Below are 18,986 nucleotides of genomic sequence, written 5' to 3' on the forward strand. Positions count from 1 at the left end.
GAGGACGAGTACATACTCACATATAAGTGTATGCATGGATATTTTATATTTTATAAAACAGACCTCAAAACCGAAATTTAAAGAATGAGGTAAAACAAGAATCAGTGAAATGTCTACTCTTTTCCTATATCTTAGTGTCCTCTCTTCTGTGCCTCTTAATGAGTAAGACCTGATTTATTGCTCGGGGTAGTTTATAACGTGTTGAATCTCATTTGTACAAATGGACTGTGAATTCCAACAGCCTAAAGGCTGTCTTTCCCTGTTTGCCTAGCAAAGGGCTGAACGAATGGAAACCCTGATTACTGTCTGAGAGATAAAACCTCTAATCGATAGTTGGCTTCTGGTGTGGAGAGTCTCTAATACGAGGTAAGGTCCTGTGGTTTGCATGAAATGTTCCTTGTTTCAATCAGAGTCCAACCAGGAAAGCAAAGTCATGGTGAGTTTAACGGCAAAAGGATCAGATCTTACACAAGTAGGGGAGGAGTTAGAGACATGAAGGTCCAAAAGAGATTGTCAAAGGGTCAGAGCACAGTGCTGCTGGGTGAACAAGTCAGAGCTTCCAGGAGTATCTGGAAGCCAGGCATGACCAGCTGCTAAGGTGGGACTGGGTGTAGGGGCTAGTATAGAAGTCAGGTTCTTTGTGGCTCCCACTTTTGTAAGTTCACATGAAACCTCTACTGTTGACCCACAGGACCAGAAGTTGGGAGGGTAGGATGAGAGAGAACAAGGACAAATAGTTCCATAGGCACTTCTGTGACTGTCTCGAGGACTCTAACCAATTGTCTTCACAGAATGATGGCTTCACTTCTGCCTCCCAGAGCTCATAAAACTTTATTTTTGCCCAACCCAAGTCTGGAACCACAAAGGAAAGGGCATTCTGAGAAATGTAGTGTCCAGCCTAAGTTTACCACAGGACAGTCCAGCACTCATGGACTATATCGTTGTTATGATTTGGATCTGGAAGGACCGCCAAAGGTGCCTGTATTGAAGGCTTGTTCCCAATGTAGTGATATTCAGAGGTGGGGCTTTTCAGAGGTGATGGATCATGAAGGCTCTAACCTCATCAAATAATCAGACCACTGATGGATTCATAGCTGAATGGACTATTGGGAAGTGGTGGAAAGTGTAGGAGGTGGGACTCTATCTTGTGCCGCCTGTTTCCTGGCTGCCATGAGGTGAGCAGCTCTCCTGTGCCATACCCTTCTGCCATGATGCTCTGCCTCACCACAGGCCCATAGGAATGGAGCCAACTGACCGCGGACTGGGATCTCTGAAACTCTGAGCTAGAAATAAACCCTTCCTCCTTTAAGGTGATTTTTGGGGGGTTTTGTCATAGCAACAAAAAGCTGACTAATACACTCATGAAGGAACATCATGATTATTGATTTGTCTTCTGAAATACCTCAGTATTAGGAAGGGCCTTGATTGATAAACACAGTAGATAGTAAAGCATCTCCTGAAATTTTTACTTCTGGGGGGTAGTTTTTATGGTCTTATTTAAACACAAATAAAATATTCACATGAGCTTTCTGTTTATTTTCTTGGCTGTGCAGCCTGGCATTGGAATTGGTGAGTCTGATGACTGACTTTAATCTCAGCACAGTAAGATTTGTTGTACATCAGCAGAATTTCCAGTTCCTTAAAGTTATGGACCAAGACTCATATGCTTTTTTTTTCATTGCTCCCATAATCAATGTTTGACTTCAAGGTCTGGCCCTGGAATCTCCTCTGTATCTGTAATCCATACCTCTGGGTTTCTACCATTGATTCTGAATTCAGATGAACTTCTCAGTCCTCATTCTGATGATCTTGGACTTCGCAGGGGGTTTGAGGATGACCTAATGCTGGGCAGGAGAAGGTGCCACTATTTAGGAAGAGAGGGTAGTGTGCAAGGGCTGATGGGGCTCAAAATTACGCTTAAATATGTGTCTGCAGCTGTAAAATTGAACCTTAAACTATGAGAAACCACTAAATTACTACCCAGTAAAGCTTTGCCTGAGCTGACTTTCGTCTTCTGTCTGATATTTCAAGCTCAGATTGCTCCAATATCAAAACCCTAATGAACTCCTTTGAATTTTCCTTCCTCTTGTTCCCCTGATCACTCTATGGTATAAGCGCTAAAGAATGGAGAAAAAGGAAGCAAAAATGAGCAGAAGGAGCAGGTGACTATTCAGCACCCTGGAAAATTGCAACAGGTCATTTTGTTTATTCAAGCAAATACCTATATTGCATTTAACTGTATGTTAAGCATAGATTTAAATGCTTACAAAGAGCAACTCATTTGATTTTTTTTTTTTTCAGTACTGGGGATTGAACCCAGTGGAGCTCTACCACTGGGGTATATCCCCAGCCCTTTTTATTTTTTAATTGAGACAGATTCTCACTAAGTTGCCAGGCTGGACTTGAACTTGCAATCCTCCTGCCTCAGCCTGCCGAGTCACAGGTGTTTGCTACAGTGCCCAGCTTAACTCATTCAATTCTGTTCCAGGAAATTAACTTTACTATTAACCTTCTTTTACTGTTAAGTAAGAGACATGGAGAGGTTAAGGTGTCCAAGGTCAAAAATCCAGGATTCACACCATGAATTTAACTGTAGCTTTATGTGTACAAGGTTCAAAATTATTAATTACATCCAAAAGCTGTGGAAACTGATATGTTTACTTTCATTATCATTTATAAAATGTTTAGTATATGTATTCTGAGTTGTTGTTTAAAGGATAGCCTTTTTAGAGGCCAGGCAGAATCTTTTATAAGCACAATCTCATTTGATGTTCAGTGCTGCCTTGTGAGGTAGGCATTATGATTCCCACTTTGTGGATGGAGAAATAGAAGTGATTTACTCAAGAGCATACAGTTCAACTAGTTGATGGAAATTAAGGATCTAAAATGGACTCCAAAGCTGCAAAGATCCATGGGGGGGGGGCGGGCTGGGGTTGTGGCTCATTGTTAGAGTGCTTGCCTAGCATGTGTGAGGCACTGGACTCCATCCTCAGCACCACATAAAGATAAATAAACAAAGTAAAGGCATTGTGTCCATCTAGAATTAAAAGGAAGGAGGAGGAGGAGGAGGAGGAGGAGGAGGAGGAGGAGGAGGAGGAGAAAGAAGGAGGATCCATTAGCAAGAAGAGTGAAGGCAGAGTTCAAACTGCACAAATCAGTGTGGCTCATGGCAGCTGGAAACGAAAGCAGGATGCTGAATCAGAATTCTCAAGAAGTGTGTAGTCACTGGGGTTAGAGAATCCACTTGGGGCCTTTTGGAAAGCCTGTACTTTCTGGTGAGTGATAACTTCTGTGCCTAGGACAGTGTTTCACATCATTGCCATTTTTTTTTCTGGATCCTATTATTAGTTTTCCCTTTTTAGTTTCTGCCCTCCTTGTGATTTTCTTTTTCCTGGACCTTTGAGCAGAAGGGAGTGGAGATCAATCCTGGTCTCTCCCTTCCTCTTTCTCTACATACTAATCATTTGGGGATTTTTTTTTCCTTTCTAGTAACTACATTATAAAGCTACAAGAGCTCTTAACACCTTCCACTTGTGGCCTTTAATAAAATGTAAGTGAAACTCAACTTCATCATTCCTTTTTGCTGGCTTACTTTTTGTCTTTTGGGTATCCAGAGCTCCCTGATTTCCACACCCTTCATAAAGAAGCCTTAGTCTTCTTTTCCATATTTTTCTCTACAAATTTCAGGATAGAAATTTTTGTGGGGCTTTTTTTTTTAATGATGTGGGTTTTTTGGGTTTTTTTTCAGTGTTTATTTATTTACTTGGTACTAGAGTACTAGGGATTGAACCCAGAGGCGCTTAACCACTGAGCCACATCCCCAGCCCATTTTATTTTTTATTTTGAGATAAGGTCTCACTAAGTTACTTAGCCTTTCACTAAGTTGCTGAAGCTGGCCTCGAATTTGCAATCCTCTCGCCTCAGCCTCCCAAGTCACTGGGATTACAGGCATGCACCACCACACCTAGCTAAGATCTTCCATTTTAAAAATGAAATACGGTTTTGAATAATACAAGAATGTTTACCATGGAGTCTATTCCACATGTGTAATAATTCCCAACCTTTGATGTTTTTTAACTCTAAGATAGTATTTCTCCCATTTTCTACCCATTTTACAGGTGTACAGATACCCTCTGCCATCTCCATATCTTCACCTATCAGTTTTAACTTCTGACTGGCCACCAGATAATAGTGTCAAAACACAAAACTGCAATAACTTATCAGATCTTATATTTGTGTCTTTTATTTATGATTCCAGAATTGGACAGGCTTCTGAATCATAACATATTCAAAGAACTTTGGCCAGGGACATGATTAGATAGAACTTACAAATAGTAATTACAGATAGAAAACAGAAGTCAGGTATAGCACTTAATTGGTTGTAGCTTTTACCTTAATCAGTTGTCTGCCTAGGATTGACTAAAGCTTTGCTGCTATAACTAATTGACAGTCAGCCATTTGTTATATGAGTATACTCCTAAGTCAATTAGTTTCATTTAGCATGAATGACTCCATATTGGTTTGGTCTGTGGGGCCCAATACAGGAACTAATTCAGATCAATGGTCTCTTATAAACTTTATTTAATAACAGTAACTGTCCATTCAACTGATAGGATCTTAGCCTCAATATAGGAATATTTCCTCATTATGGAAATTTAGTCTGACGTGCAAAGGTTCAAATGCTATGTTTGAATTAGGTTCTTCCGGTCCAAATGCTATCTATCTTTCTTTTTTTAATAAAAATAACCCATTCTGCATACAAAATATCGAACAGTTTCTGTTCTTCATAAGTGAGGGGATGAAAATGATCAGTATGAGTTTATTCACTAGGAATGTGCTCATTCTGATCATTTTCTATCATTTATCTAATTTAATTTTCCAGTCATTTTATCTGGTTTGTTATTTTTAGGTGCTGCTAGACGCTAGAGTTGTAATATAAAAACACTATCCTTTAAGCTCTACCTTTCTAATTATATTCCTGAAACTTTTATTCATGAGTTGCTTGACTGGGCTGGATCTCTGTTATTCCATTACAAAATAAGGGTCCTAAGTGATCTCATAATTTTAAAGCGTCTAAAATAAAAGGATGCAGGAGATTTGACTTCTTGTTTTAATCCCGTCATTAAATGGCTTCATGCCTTCAAGCACAGTGTTCAGTATCTGGATCTCAGTCTCCTCCTCTACAAAATAAATGGAAGATGCTAGAACAAGCTTGGAAAATTGTCCAAGGAATGTTAATAGATCCTTTTAGAAAAAAAGGAAAAAAAAAGAGTCTGTGTTCAAGCAAATGCTAAAGTTTAGGTCTAGGAAATGCTGAAGTCAATAGGTTTCTTTTTTTTTTTTAACCTTTATTTATTTATATGGGGTGCAGAGAATCGAACCCAGTGCCTCACACATGCTAGGCAAGCAATCTACAACCACAACCCCAGCCTCATTTAGTTTTTTTTTACTTCAGGATTTCTCAGAAACTTTCCCATGCCAATTCTGCTTCATGACTCACCAAGTGAGATGTAGTACACGTGTTTCCCAAACTTATTTGATGGTGGGATCCTTTCCCCAGAAGCATCTTTATAGTACTAATAATGTCTTTCAGGATACATTTGGGGAATGTTTTACAATATGCTCATAGGCCCTTTAATTTCAGCAATACTCTCTATCCTTGGTTCAATTTCATGTCGTAGTTATCTTCTAGTTTATGTTCTAATCTAGCTGTGTTGTTCACATAGTGCCATTTCCTTTTTCTCTTTGAGTTAATGCTTTCAATGCTTGGGTACATGGGCTATGCTCATGTACATGACTTGCAACCCAGGTACATGACTTGCAAAAGCACACATGTCATTACTGCTTTGTACAATTGTAACCAGAACGAGCACATGTACTGTTTTGCACAGAAACATTCCATGGAGCAGCCCAGAGGGAGCTCTTTAGGGGAAAGAGATTAGATAAATGAACTTGAGAAGCAATAGCATTAACAGGGCAGTTTCCAAGAAAAATGGGGGAAAAAAATCCTCATATTTGACATTTTGATGACTAAATAACAGTCTTTGCTGTCACAGGACTGCTGTTCCTAACCAAGACCGTTTAGGACTCAGGGTAACAGAGCTGAGTGGCTCCTTGCAAAAGTCTGTGTTCCACATCTGTCATGCTGAAGATCATTAATGTTCAATTGCATCCTATTGTCTTCATGTTATTCAACTTCATTTCATTGTCATCGTTTCAGCTGGGGATTAATCAACTATTTATGGGAAGATGGGACTTGGAGTCAGGGCAGTCACAATGGGGTTAAGTCTGAGGCAATGACGGGGGAAGCAAGTCACAGTTAAAAGACTTGATTTGTGAGAGCTTATTGATAATTAAATTAATCCAAAATATCCAAAAATAATGTTGACACATCCATAATTCAAAAGGAAAAATAACTTATCTGGTCTTCCTGAAATATCCAGAATTGATTCTGGATTAGACCTATTTGGAGTCTCTTGATTCCTCTTAAGAACAAGAAACAAGCTGACACGAGAGAATCAAAATAATAATTTTCCTGTATAAATCATATAATCATTATCAGTAGTGAAAATCAGGGCTTCGTTATTGTTCCTGAGGACTGGTAACATAACTGAACCATTTAAGTTGTATGAAATATTTTCAGCCTTATGAGATCAGCAAAAATCTTTCAATAGGAATTATTTTTAAAACCTCACAAATTACTTAGATTTTTGAATTTTGCACTCCTAAGTGCATTATTAGCTTTTTAGATTTAAATGTCAAATCATTAATAAGTTGTCATTTCCATGTATACCCCACAAACATTTATGAATGGGGAAATGAAGTATAGATAATGAATTAATTTGCCTAGATAACTGAACTCATGCAATGCAATTACATAATTAGAATAATATAAAGTTTTAAATATATACGTTAATATCTTTTGATATAATCAGTGATTTTGCAGAAAACAGCCAAATTATTTGCACAGTAAAATTCCAGGTCTACGATATTAGGACTTACTGATTTGTTCCAATTTACTTAGTAGATAAAACAAAAATGTCAACATATTAGATCACCATTATGCAAAATTGTCAACAAAGCTAGCCTATACTTGATTTCTGATACATCTGTCTCATAATTCCAAGATTAACATCTTCACATAAACGATTTCTAGTAATTTAAAAATCTTAGCTAAGTTTTTGATATGTAAGCTGCCTGCTGATATGGGAAAAGAAGGACCAAGCTCTTCCCCCACCCCCAACTCGTTATTCTTTTGGGGACAGCCAGGCCACTCCAGATGGTGTGTTAGTTAGTGTTGGACATAGCTTTGGAGAAACTTCAACAGACAAGGCAGTAATGTCAGGATTTTGCTGTGCGTCGTCCCCCTCCCCCCTGCAGTTCCCAGGGTAGGAAGGTGCTGAGATGGAAGCCGAGGGACGCCCGCCCACCTGCCACCACCTGTTCCCTCCTTTAGCCGTCGACTATAAATTCTCCTCCCTCAAAGATTCATCCCGCGCTCTCCGACAGCTACTGCTTGCGGTAAAAGCGCTCCTTCCTTAGCTGAGCTTCGGAAGAGATTTCATCTTCCTGGAAGCCAGCCTTGGCTTTTCTCAGAGGACTGCAAAGGCCTTCCCCGAACCAGCCACACTAAAGTCTGCCGCAAGGTTTCCTTCTGTTTTTCAACTTCACGTTGGGAAAAAATGACTTTTTCTTGAGCCTCTCGATTCCCCCTATATTTGGGTAAGTGATCAGACAGCCTCAGGTCAATCGGCAGAACAGAAGGCCGAGCCCCGCACTCCCCACTGTAGACTGCTTGCACGTGAGTTATTTTGTTTGTGACTTATTTGCTAAGAAGCCGGTTAGACAAGTCCACGCACAGGTCCAGAGCCCGCTGCTGAGCTCCGCCCCTCCCACCTCACGGCCAGGGATGAAGTCCTGCAAACCCTGCGGCCCGTCAGCGGGAGCACGCGCCGCGCCCCCGTGCGCGGGCGGTGCCGAGTGCGCGGGCACGTGTGCTGGAGCCGGACGGCTGGAGAGCGCGGCGCGCAGGCGCCTGGCGGCCAACGCGCGCGAGCGCCGTCGCATGCAGGGTCTCAACACAGCCTTCGACCGTCTACGCAGGGTGGTGCCCCAGTGGGGCCAGGATAAAAAACTGTCCAAGTACGAGACCCTACAGATGGCGCTGAGCTACATAATGGCACTGACCCGCATCCTGGCCGAGGCCGAGCGATTGGGCTCGGAGCGGGACTGGGTCAATCTTCACTGTGAGCACTTCAGCCATGACCACTACCTGCCGTTCGCAGGCGCAAAGCTGCCGGGCGAGAGCGAGCCGTACGGCCAGAGGCTCTTCGGCTTCCAGCCAGAGCCCTTCCAGATGGCCAGTTAGGGCGCGCGGCTCCGCGGGGGTGAAATGCCCAGGGATCCCGCTCCCCACCGCAGACTCCCCTCACATAGCTGCAGTGTCTTTCGGTGGCCAAGGATTCTTCATATCAAATTAATAAACTTCCAGGTTACTTTCAATCGTATCATCACACCTACGGACGCAATCATTTTATTGCATCTTCCTTTTTCTGTATTTTGTAGATTTCATTAATGAATCTTGTGAATTACATTGCTCTGATAATAATGCCCTATCCCCTTTCCTGGACTACTTTGAGGGGAAAACAAGCTTAACAGAAAATAGGATTAGGCTCTACTGCAATTTCAGTCCTCAGAGAAATGATCACCTTAAACTTTGTAAGTTTGTGGGGTTCGGGTGAAGTTACATGATGCGTTGCTTGTGTAGACTCAATACAGCTGCCCTCCCGTCGTGTAAATGTATTTATGCCCAGTGTATCGTGTGTGCATGCGTCAAATAGAATCAGACTTTCGCCTTTTGGTAGAGTTCTTGGGCATGGTTGCTCTGTAATTTTTAAACCTGTGTACACATTATTAAATATAGATTTTGTAAATTATAAATAATGTGGTTTGTTTTTCATGCCAAGTACTCTGCTAGTTGCCTAATATGTTGAGTGTTTCCCTGAATAAAGATGCGTAATGTTTAAATCTAAATCCCACAAATCAGCAAATGTGCTGTTTCCTAATACTTCGTCAAAATAGACAAACTGATGAAAGTATAAGTAATTAATTTGAAAGTTTTCTCTGTTATCTTGGAAAAACATTTTTGGTGGCATTTAAAAAATTAAATCGAAATAATATTTAGCTTTTAAATAACAAGACATGTAATTCCTCAATCTTATTTTTCTTACTAAGTTAATTACTAAATTCTTTCCAAATACCAAATATGTTTATTCCTAGATGTATGTAAGAATATATAATATATAGTACATGTATACACATAATGTAAATACATAAGAATATGTATTTGTATATATATTTCTACAATGAACACTGGGAGAAAAGTTGCTTGTAACCAGGTGCGGTGGCACAAACCTGTCATTCTAGCAATTCGGTAGGCTGAGGCAGGAGGATCCTAAATTTGAGGACAGTCTGACCAATTTAGGGAGACCTTGTCCCAAAATAAAAAATAAGCAGGGATAGGGATATAGCTCAGTGATAGAGTGCCCTGGGTTCAATCCCCAGTATCCTCCCCCACCAGCTAAAGAAAAGTTGCTTGTGGAAGTAATTCCTGAGTTACATCCCTAATCCTTCCTATTTTTTCTTTTAATTTTGAGACAGAGTCTCACGAAGTTGCTGAGCCTGACCTTGAGGTTGCAGTCCTTCTGCCTCAGATGAATTATGGGGTGTACTACTATATCTGTGATTTTCTTTTAATCAGTAAAAGTTTGAGTGATAAAGCCTTCACTACCATTATGGGTAATCAAAATGGGAGCAAAACAAATTAGGAAAATGAAAATCAAAATACACTGAGATTTAATCTCACTCTAGTCAGAATGACAGTCATCAAGAATACAAACAATGTCCAGCCAGGCATAGTGGCCCAAGCCTGTAATCCCAGTGACTCAGAAAGGTGAGGCAGAAGGATTGCAAATTTGAGTCTAGTCTCAGAAATTTAGTGAGAACTTGTCTCAAAATTTTAAAAAATAATAATAATTTTAAAAAGGATGGGGGATGTAACACAGTGGTTAAGCACCCCTAAGTTCAATTCCTAGTACCACCACCAACAACAAATATGAACAATAATAAATTCTGGGGAGGATGTGGAGAAAAAGGAACACTTTTACACCGTTGGTGGGATTGTAAATTAGTACAACTACTATGGAAATCAGTATGAAGATTCCTCAAAAGACTAGGAATGGAACCACTATAAGACCCAGCTATATCACTCCTCAGTATTTATCCTCAAGAACTGGTCATCATACTATAGTGATACATGCATACCCATGTATGGAACCAGCCTAAGTATCCATAAATGAATGAATGAATAAAACTCCATACACAGCCATAAAGAAAAATGAAATTAGGTCATTTGAAGGAAAGTGGATGGAACTTGAGACATTATGTTAAATGAAATAAGCCAAATTCAGGTCAAGGGATGTGTGTGTTTTCTTTCATAGTGAAGCTGGAGAGGAAAAAGGAAAAGAAAGGTGGGGTTTTGGGGATCTCATGGAAATGGAAGGAAGGTCAGTAAAATAAAGGAAAGGAAACAGGAGGTGGGAGAAAGGAAGAGAAAGGAGAAATACTGGCGAATGATATTGGCCGAATTATATTATTATATTGTGTGTATGTATGAATATGTAACAACACATCTCATTATTATGTACAACTATAATGCACCAATACAAAATGTGGGGGAAAGGAACAAAATAATGCACATAGTATTGTTTGAATTACTTTTATAAATTTGCTTAACCATTCATTCATTCATAAAGCAACCCTTCATGTAAAGAGTGACTTGGTTAACTCATCACATGCATTTGGGTAAATGTCTTGCTCATAATTAGGAAAAGCAGAGCTCTAAGTTATCTATGCATTTGGAATTTGTCACAAATCAACCAAAACAATGTTATCTTCCAAATCCTTCTATTATAGATTCCAAAACCCAAACTTACAGTCTCCTATCTGTAATCTTCTATAGAAAGCTTTCATCAAAATTATTTTCTTAATTATACCTAGTTGTCAAAATCCATTTTGTAGGGCTATGGATGTAGTTTGGTGGTAGCTTACCTAGGATGTGAGGTTCTGGATTCAATTCCTGATATGCCCCCCCCCCCCAAAAAAAAAAAAAAAACTATTTGGTTTGTAATGTGGGAAAGAGACTTTATTTTTATTTTTATTATTTTTTTTAATTTTTTTGGGAAAGAGACTTTAACCTACAAAATCACATGTGTTTCCCCAGGCATCCACAGGAAGACTGTTGGTGAATTTCTTTTTCCACCTGATATCAGTTAATATAAAACCAAGGAGCATTAAGGACTTCTTTCACTGCAGATTAAAGAGTTAAATATTTCACCTTCTTTTATCTGGAAGTTGCTGTGTAGTGCAGCAGAAAAACAACACAGCTCTAGAAGTGACAACCCCAAGATATCTTTCTACTCTGCAGCCTGCATTGGAGTTGACAGCAAGACTCAAGGCAGTTGCCTAAGTCACTATCTGGGCACAACAGTCTACTTGCTTAGACCTAAAAAGCTTCATTGATAATCTTAAATTTGTGAAGTTTTAGAATAAAAAAAATTAGTGCTAAAAAAGTATGTTCCTTGGAGAAATTCTCATAAGCATTTTAAGATCTTTAGTCATTTTTCAGGTAGGGTGTCACATCTTCCTCTCTGGACCTTTTCCTTTTATATTTCCTCCTTAAGTAGCATCATCTACTCACAGGGAAATGGTTGGTTGCAGTTTTATGTTCACGATTACCAAATATGTTCTCAAATCCCAAACTTTACAACTTGGTTCATATCCAGCTGTCTTCTTTACTTCTCTAGTTGAATGATTAGTAGGCATTTCAAATTAACATGGCCCAAATTCAGACCTCATCAAAACTAGTTCTGGTTCAATATTTCCCATCTCAAAAAATGGTGCTTCCATCCATTCAGCTATTCTTTTACTCTCATACCTTATGAAAGGGAACCATACTTTTCATTATGTCTCTATGGATTCTAGTATAGGACCTTGGACAGAATAATTATTAAATAAATTTTTTATTTTTTGGCTATCAATTTAAAAACACTTTCTTAATGAAATAAAAAATTTAATTAAAATAATGAGATTCTAATCCCATAGTCTCTTTCCTTAGCCTCACTTTCCCCCAAAATGGAAATTTGTCTCTTAAATATTATAGCTTTAGCTGTCTGCTTCTATATTTTAGAAATTTCTAGAAGCAAGTGAGATCTTACCAAACTCCTAAACTTTCTACCCAATTGTATTGTTTGTTTTCCTGCAAGACACTGAAGGAAAAGTAAAATGATCAAAGTCAATGTTTGATAAAACCCCTTAAGCTGAATTTTGGGAGATTCATTTATGGTTCATAAATTAGGAGCTCAGATAAAGCATATAAAATCTTTTTCAAAGTCCAGATTCATGTTTTATTATACATAATAGAGTTTAGATTATCAAGCAATCTAAAAGTTGCCTCAGTTATTTTTAATTGACAGAAAGGGCATTCATTTATTTTTATACTGTTCACACTTGAAAATCCATTTTCTTTCTAGTTTGACAACAGGATGTATTGAAATTCAAAAATATTCTTGTACCTGGGCTCCCTTTTCTCACCAACAAATATTATTAAGTACCTATTCCTTCACATCTTATTCAATACTTTCCTTGCCTTTGGTGAGGCAGCCAAAAAGAACACACAAGCTCTAATCACTAAACCATTCTGACCAGAATATAAGTGAATCCTTCAATAGATTAGAATTAGTAATATGTGCTAGAAGAGATCCTAAGAGGAGGTATTAAATAATAAAGGAAGACCTGCCCCAGGTAGGGTTTCAATTTGACCAGCTATTATATAGGAGCTCTCCTTGCATGCCATCTGAAGGTTGAGGTACCAAATCCTAAGGTCAGAATTACTGAAGAACCATATAAAAGCCAAAGGAACTACCAAGATGGGAACAGCCAATTAACTTAGTGGCTTTCAATCCCAATTGCTCACTAAAAACACCTCAGGAGTCTTGGATACAGTATCCAAGCCTAGGGCCCCATTCCAAGAATTGATTTAACTTCTCCAGTGTGGGGCGTAAGCACAGATCTTTAAATGCTCCCCTGGTGATTCTAATGGGCTGCCAAGATTGGAAAAATCACTTAATTAAACTAGATCTATGATTACCATTAATTTCATTGTTCAAAACTGGTTGTGTTGACTTTCTATTCTTTGTAGATCTTAAAAGGAAATAGGCTATCTTTCTAAATCCAGTGCAGCCAGTTTCTTAGTTAACGAGGTGGCCTTTATACTAATAAGGATCTAAAATTTCTGCTAGTTACAGGCTAGATGGGATGTATTTGAGTTGTTCACAGAGATAAAGGATTCAACAATTATGGCTCAGTCCACTCAAATTTTTTCTTTGTTACAGTGAAAGCGAAGTTTTATTTTGGGGTTGGAATTTGACTAAACTATGCTCTCTGCCTAGGAGACACTGAAGATATTTCTTTTCTATACCTATGGGTAAAGAAATTTCAAAGTCCACATAAAACCATAAATACTAACCTGTCTTCTCACATGTATTCCTCTTCCCTTCTTTGGTCTTGAATATACTATGGAACAGAAACTTTAACAAGAATTTAATTGAATTAACTTAGGACTTTGGGATTACCATTTCAAACTGATAGTGTCTCCCCAAATGCCCCCAAATGACTTAAAATAGCAGAGAATGCAAAACCAGAGACCAAAAGATATGCTCATTTTGGAGGGTCTTTATTTACCTGTTATCCTAAAGTCAATCAATTTCAGTGTAAAGTCTCTGTCAGTCTGGCAGAAAACATTTCTAGGATTTGGAACAATATTATGGAGTAGTTCTGAGTGGGGAGAAAGAACTTACCCATCTCTTATACTAAGTATACTTGTTTACGTTCAATTTTTTTTTGTATATTATGAAATTCTAACATCTTAAAAACTTTTTTGATCGGAGAAAGACTGTCTGTCTCAGGGCTAGGCAATGCTAAGGGACAGAAAGGGCTCAAGATGTGCCTTTGATGTGGACAGACTAACCAAAACAGAGCCAAACCTTTCCATCTGCCACTATTGTATTGCCTTAATTATCTGAGGGCCAGGTACTGGGCATCTAGGGACCTCTCCTATAGCTTAGAGTCCTAAACAATTATTCAAACTATTCAGTCTAGCCCTGTCTTGCCTTTCTCGCAGAAACTCCAGTAAAGACCACGTGGGGCTGGCGATGTCACTTAGTGGTAGAGCACTTACTCAGCAAGCCAAAGGTCCTGGGTTAACCCCCAACATCATTAAAAAAAAAAAAAGGCTATGTGGTATAATAAACTTTGTTTTCCTCAGCCTCTCCTATACCTCCTTCCCCTCCGTAATTATTTTTTAATTTGTTCTAATTAGTTATGCATGACAGTAGAATGCATTCTCACATATCATACATAAATGGAGTATAACTTCTCATTCTTCTGGTTGTACATGTTGTGGAGTTACACGGGTCATGTAATCATATATGCACATCGGGTAATTCCTGTGCCTCCTTTTGTGGCCACACCTGGCTGACCATCTGATGACAGAACAAAGAACCCTAAGTTGAAGACTAAAAACAAACCACCCAACAATTAATTGAGAATAAATAAAATTTTATTTAATGAATAAAGAAACAGTCCATCACATCCTCTAAATTGCCTTTAAAAACATCAAGATTAAATTAAATATGATTTTTTATTTTTCTTCTAATTGCAACATTTCCTAAGACGACACAACCCCAGCAAATCTTCAAGAAAGCATGGTGAGGGGAAGCAACAGGTGTCACAGAAATGACGTGGTCTACCAGAATACAGTACCATATACCTTCTGAGGAAGGTCACGACTTGTGCTCACAAACATGTTGGCTTAAACGATCGCTGATTTTTCAGTTCCACAGAATGTCATAACATGCGTGATGCAGAGGAATAAGAATAAAAGCCTAGGTTGATTCATTACTAGTAATAGTGGCGAAATATACAGCTTATACAATCCACACCTTTCAAAATTGCTACCAGAGTTGCTTTTCCATTAAGAATTCAATAACCAAAAAAGTACTTTAGAAAATAAGTTGACTCAAGCTTCCTGGGAAGGAAGCATACCATATTTCTGAGCCTTGGAGGGCCTGGTGTGTCTTCAAGTGGAAGGAACTTAGGCAAGGAGAGAAAGCAAAAGTGGTAAGAGGTGTCACTGATTCTGATTGAATTAAGTCGGCTGTGGGTGCTACAAGGCTCCTCACTTGAAATGTGTATTTGTGTGTGGGTGTGCATGTACACATATGCCATTTGTCAGTTTTTATGGGTTTGTATTAATATAGCTGAGAATGCAAAAGCAGAGACCAAAAGGTATGCTCATTTTGGAGGGTTCAAATCGACCTGTTTTTCTAAAGTCAGTTCATTTCAGAATTAAGTCACTGACAGGCTGGCATGGAACGTTAGCATGAAGGTTAGGATTTGGAACAGTATTATGGAGTAGTCCTGTGCTGCTTAAACCAGAAGGGACTGTGGTATCTCCTTCACTATAGCTCTGCCTGTGGAATCACCATTTCTACTTGTTTCAATCACAGAAGCAGGAGTGGGCATTCTTCTAGGCCATTCTGCCTAGCTCAAATAAATTCTCCTGGAAGTCAGGCACGGTAGCACATGGTGTAATCCCAGTGTAATCTCTGGAGGCTGAGGCAGGAAGATCACAAGTTCAAAGCCAGCCTCAGCAACTTAGTGAGGTCTTGAGCAACTTAATGAGACCCTGTCTCAAAATAAAAAATAAAAAGGGCTGGGGAGGTGGCTCAGAGGTTAAGTACCCCTGGGTTCAATCCCTGGTGTACACACACACACACACACACACACACAAAATCTCCTAGAATCTGTTTGCAAAAAGCAGATAGGATATTTCTTAAATTCATTGGATCTGCCTCCAGATTTATTTCTTTATTTTGTTGCTGGAGATTGAACCCAGGGCCTTGAGCATGGCTCTATCACAGGCTCTATCACTGAGCCACTACCTCAGCACCTATTTTTAAAATTTTTTATTATTATTTTAATTTTTATACTACATACCACCTTGGAAGAAGAAAGTCCACAATTTTGTGTTACTCTTCTAAGGAAAAGCAAAGTTGTTGAGGGGCAGGCAGGAAAGAAATGTGAATTTTAAAAACAGATCAACTATTTACTTTGGATTTTTTTTTGTTTGTTTGTTTGTTTTGACAGGATCTCACTAAATTGCCCAGCCTGGCCTCAAACTTGAGATCCTCCTCCCTCAGCCTGGGATTACAGGTGTACTCTAATTAGCCTGGCTGAGAAAAATATTTTTAACATTTTCCTTGGAATAAAAAAACCTGCTACCACAAGGTGGGGTGGCACTCACCTGTAATCCCAGTGGTTTGGGAGGCTGAGGCAGGAGGATTTAGAGTTCAAAGCCAGCCTCTGCAAAATCGAGGCACTAAGCAACTCAGTGAGACCCTGTCTCTAAATAAAATACAAAATAGGGCTGGGGTTGTGGCTCAGTGGTAGAGTGCTTGCCTAGCACACATGAGGCACTAGGTTCTAAACCTCAGCACGACATAAAGATAAAATAAAGATATTATGTCCACCTACAACTAAAAAATGAATGTTTAAAAAAAATAGGATTGGGGATGAGGTTCAGTGAAGGGGCACCCCACCAAACAAACAAAAACAAAACACTGGTACCCCTTTTTATTGGAGGGTCTCTAAAGTAAACCCTTCATAAGTATTTACTTATCCTACCTGCCATCCTGGGAAAGGCTCAAGTGTTTGGCTTACCTTACAGTTAAAGAAACAGAGACCCAAAGTTATAGTAAAATTAGGGAATGGATCTGAAATTCATTTGAATTATGAAAGTTCCCCTTAAAATTCACCTAAGAATTCTTAGAAATAAGGAGCTCCTATTATGCAAATTTTTATCTCTACAGGGAAGAAATGAAGGGAGAATCTTTGATCAAAGAAGCAAGGCCAAAGTTTGTAAAAAAATAAATAAATAAATAAGTGAAAATTAAGCAGAAAGAAGGATAAAGGATAAGGTATTTCTGAAGCCAAAATGCTGAAAGGATCAAACTTAATTTACCAATGTGTTAAAATATACCATTGCATTCGAAGTTTTTTCATTTGAATACGTTCAGGATTTTTACTCTCCTTAAAATATACAGCAAAACCTCCCATACCGTGTACACATACACATTCAGTTATCTTTTGTAGTGACTACTTAGCCAATGTGAATACTTAGTTCACCGGATTCTTCCACCCGAATTGTGGCAAAATTACCAGAATCTGTCTTTTGTTTCCAGATAACTCATTGAATCTCTGTAGAAACATCAAGTTCTTTGAAATTTTCTGAATATTGAGAAATTGGCTTTTATCATTCTAATCATCATAACATTATCTTCAAATATGAAGACAATGTATGTTTCTTGTAGTTATCAAACACTTTTTATTGTAATACAACTATACACATGTCTCCATTTCCAGTCTAAACTGGTCAAACTATCCCCATCTTTAAATCCCATTTTTTTGTGTTTCTGTTTCAATTAGAAAGCATTTAAGAATGAATGTTTATCTTAGAGAATTGAGTAACATTCTATGAGATGTCTTCTTCATGTGCTTAATATTTTAGGAAGACCAAAACAACATTATCTTTCTTTTATTGTAGAGTTATGTTAGAGGTTATAACTCATGTAGTAATTTATATATTTTGATAGGGATAATTAAGAAAAAAAATCGCTTTCCTGCCAAATAAATCTGTACACTCAAAAATTGGTTTAGTTATTGTTGAAAAGTAATCTGTAAACTAGAACTATTTCCTACATTTTAAAGAAAAATGTCCATTCATTTCAGCCTTAATATATTTATCATTCAATAATATTGAGGTATTTTAATTTTTCTTATTAGGGAAACATTTTCTATGTTAAAATCTTCTAGCAAATTCGTGTTTATATGCCTCTTACACAGGAGGCTTTTTTTTTTTTTGCTTACTCTCGGCAGTTATGGCACAATTCTCAGAGGATTGGAAAGTGTGGTCTTTCTCTATTTCTTGCAATTTCAAGGCTATTGCTCTTCGGAGTTTGAAGTGGCTATTATTTACACATTAAAAAAAAAAGCAGCTTGTTCATGGTTCTGTAATACTAAGTGTGCTAACTAATATAATTAGACAGAAATAAGAGGTGCACATATTTTTAACCAATATGCAATATTTTTTGCACTACACAGATTTTTAAAAAACACGATATTAGCAACTTTTAAAGTATACTGATGACTATTGCATCATCAAAGTTTAAAAAATGCTTGGCATTCTTCAAACAGTGCCTCAGTAATTAACTCTTTAAATATTAATCCACTTAAAACAAGAAAAGGCCATTAGTGGTGGGAATTACTTCAACAAGCTCTATCAAAATCTAGGTAACGGTTCATCTTACTGGTAAGGCACATTGATTTTCAGCTCAATCATTCTTGGAAATACTTTTAAGTTCCGGTTACCCAAGTACCCTGCAAGGGACCTTAAAAAAAGGCCATTAGGACTATATTTACTTATGCTATTTCTCCTGGCAGCTTTGTTTGCCACCAACTTATAAAAAGCTCATATGTAAACAGACTTAAGATCCCAGCTTGGGAGATACTTTGGGAGGATGTGTGGGAAAAGACTGTCATTAGCAAGAACAATTTAGGATCTGACTTCGTTTCCTATCTCTCCCCTTACAGCCTGATTCTTTAAAAGCTCTGCCAGCAATTCTATTAATTTCTATTAAAAGTTCACGGGAGTGAGAAAATAACTTCTTCAAAAAATGCAGCACCTCTGTCAAGTAAAAGACTCTCAAGCATTCCATAACCTATTTAGTTGGATGACTTTTTTTTCCAAACACCAGACCTAGCTAGATACATGGAGCTGGACTTAGGTCATTGTAGAGCAGCAAATACGC

The 18,986-nt window shown here is 38.3% G+C and overlaps 1 protein-coding gene across 1 annotated transcript; it reads left to right on the plus strand.

The window, feature by feature from the left end:
• The first annotated feature begins 7,909 nt into the window (after window positions 1-7,909).
• Atoh7 (atonal bHLH transcription factor 7) lies at window positions 7,910-8,368 on the plus strand. Its single transcript, XM_027931172.2, has one exon. It carries the CDS (start codon window positions 7,910-7,912, stop codon window positions 8,366-8,368), a length of 459 nt encoding a protein of 152 aa, XP_027786973.1.
• The last annotated feature ends 10,618 nt before the right edge of the window (window positions 8,369-18,986 follow it).

The sequence above is a fragment of the Marmota flaviventris genome, chromosome 4 (genome assembly GCF_047511675.1).
Source record: "Marmota flaviventris isolate mMarFla1 chromosome 4, mMarFla1.hap1, whole genome shotgun sequence".
NCBI lineage: Eukaryota > Metazoa > Chordata > Mammalia > Rodentia > Sciuridae > Marmota > Marmota flaviventris.

Excerpts from the sequence above, each read along its gene's own strand:
- Atoh7 (XM_027931172.2), top strand. The coding sequence starts at position 7,910 with ATGAAGTCCTGCAAACCCTGCGGCCCGTCAGCGGGAGCACGCGCCGCG.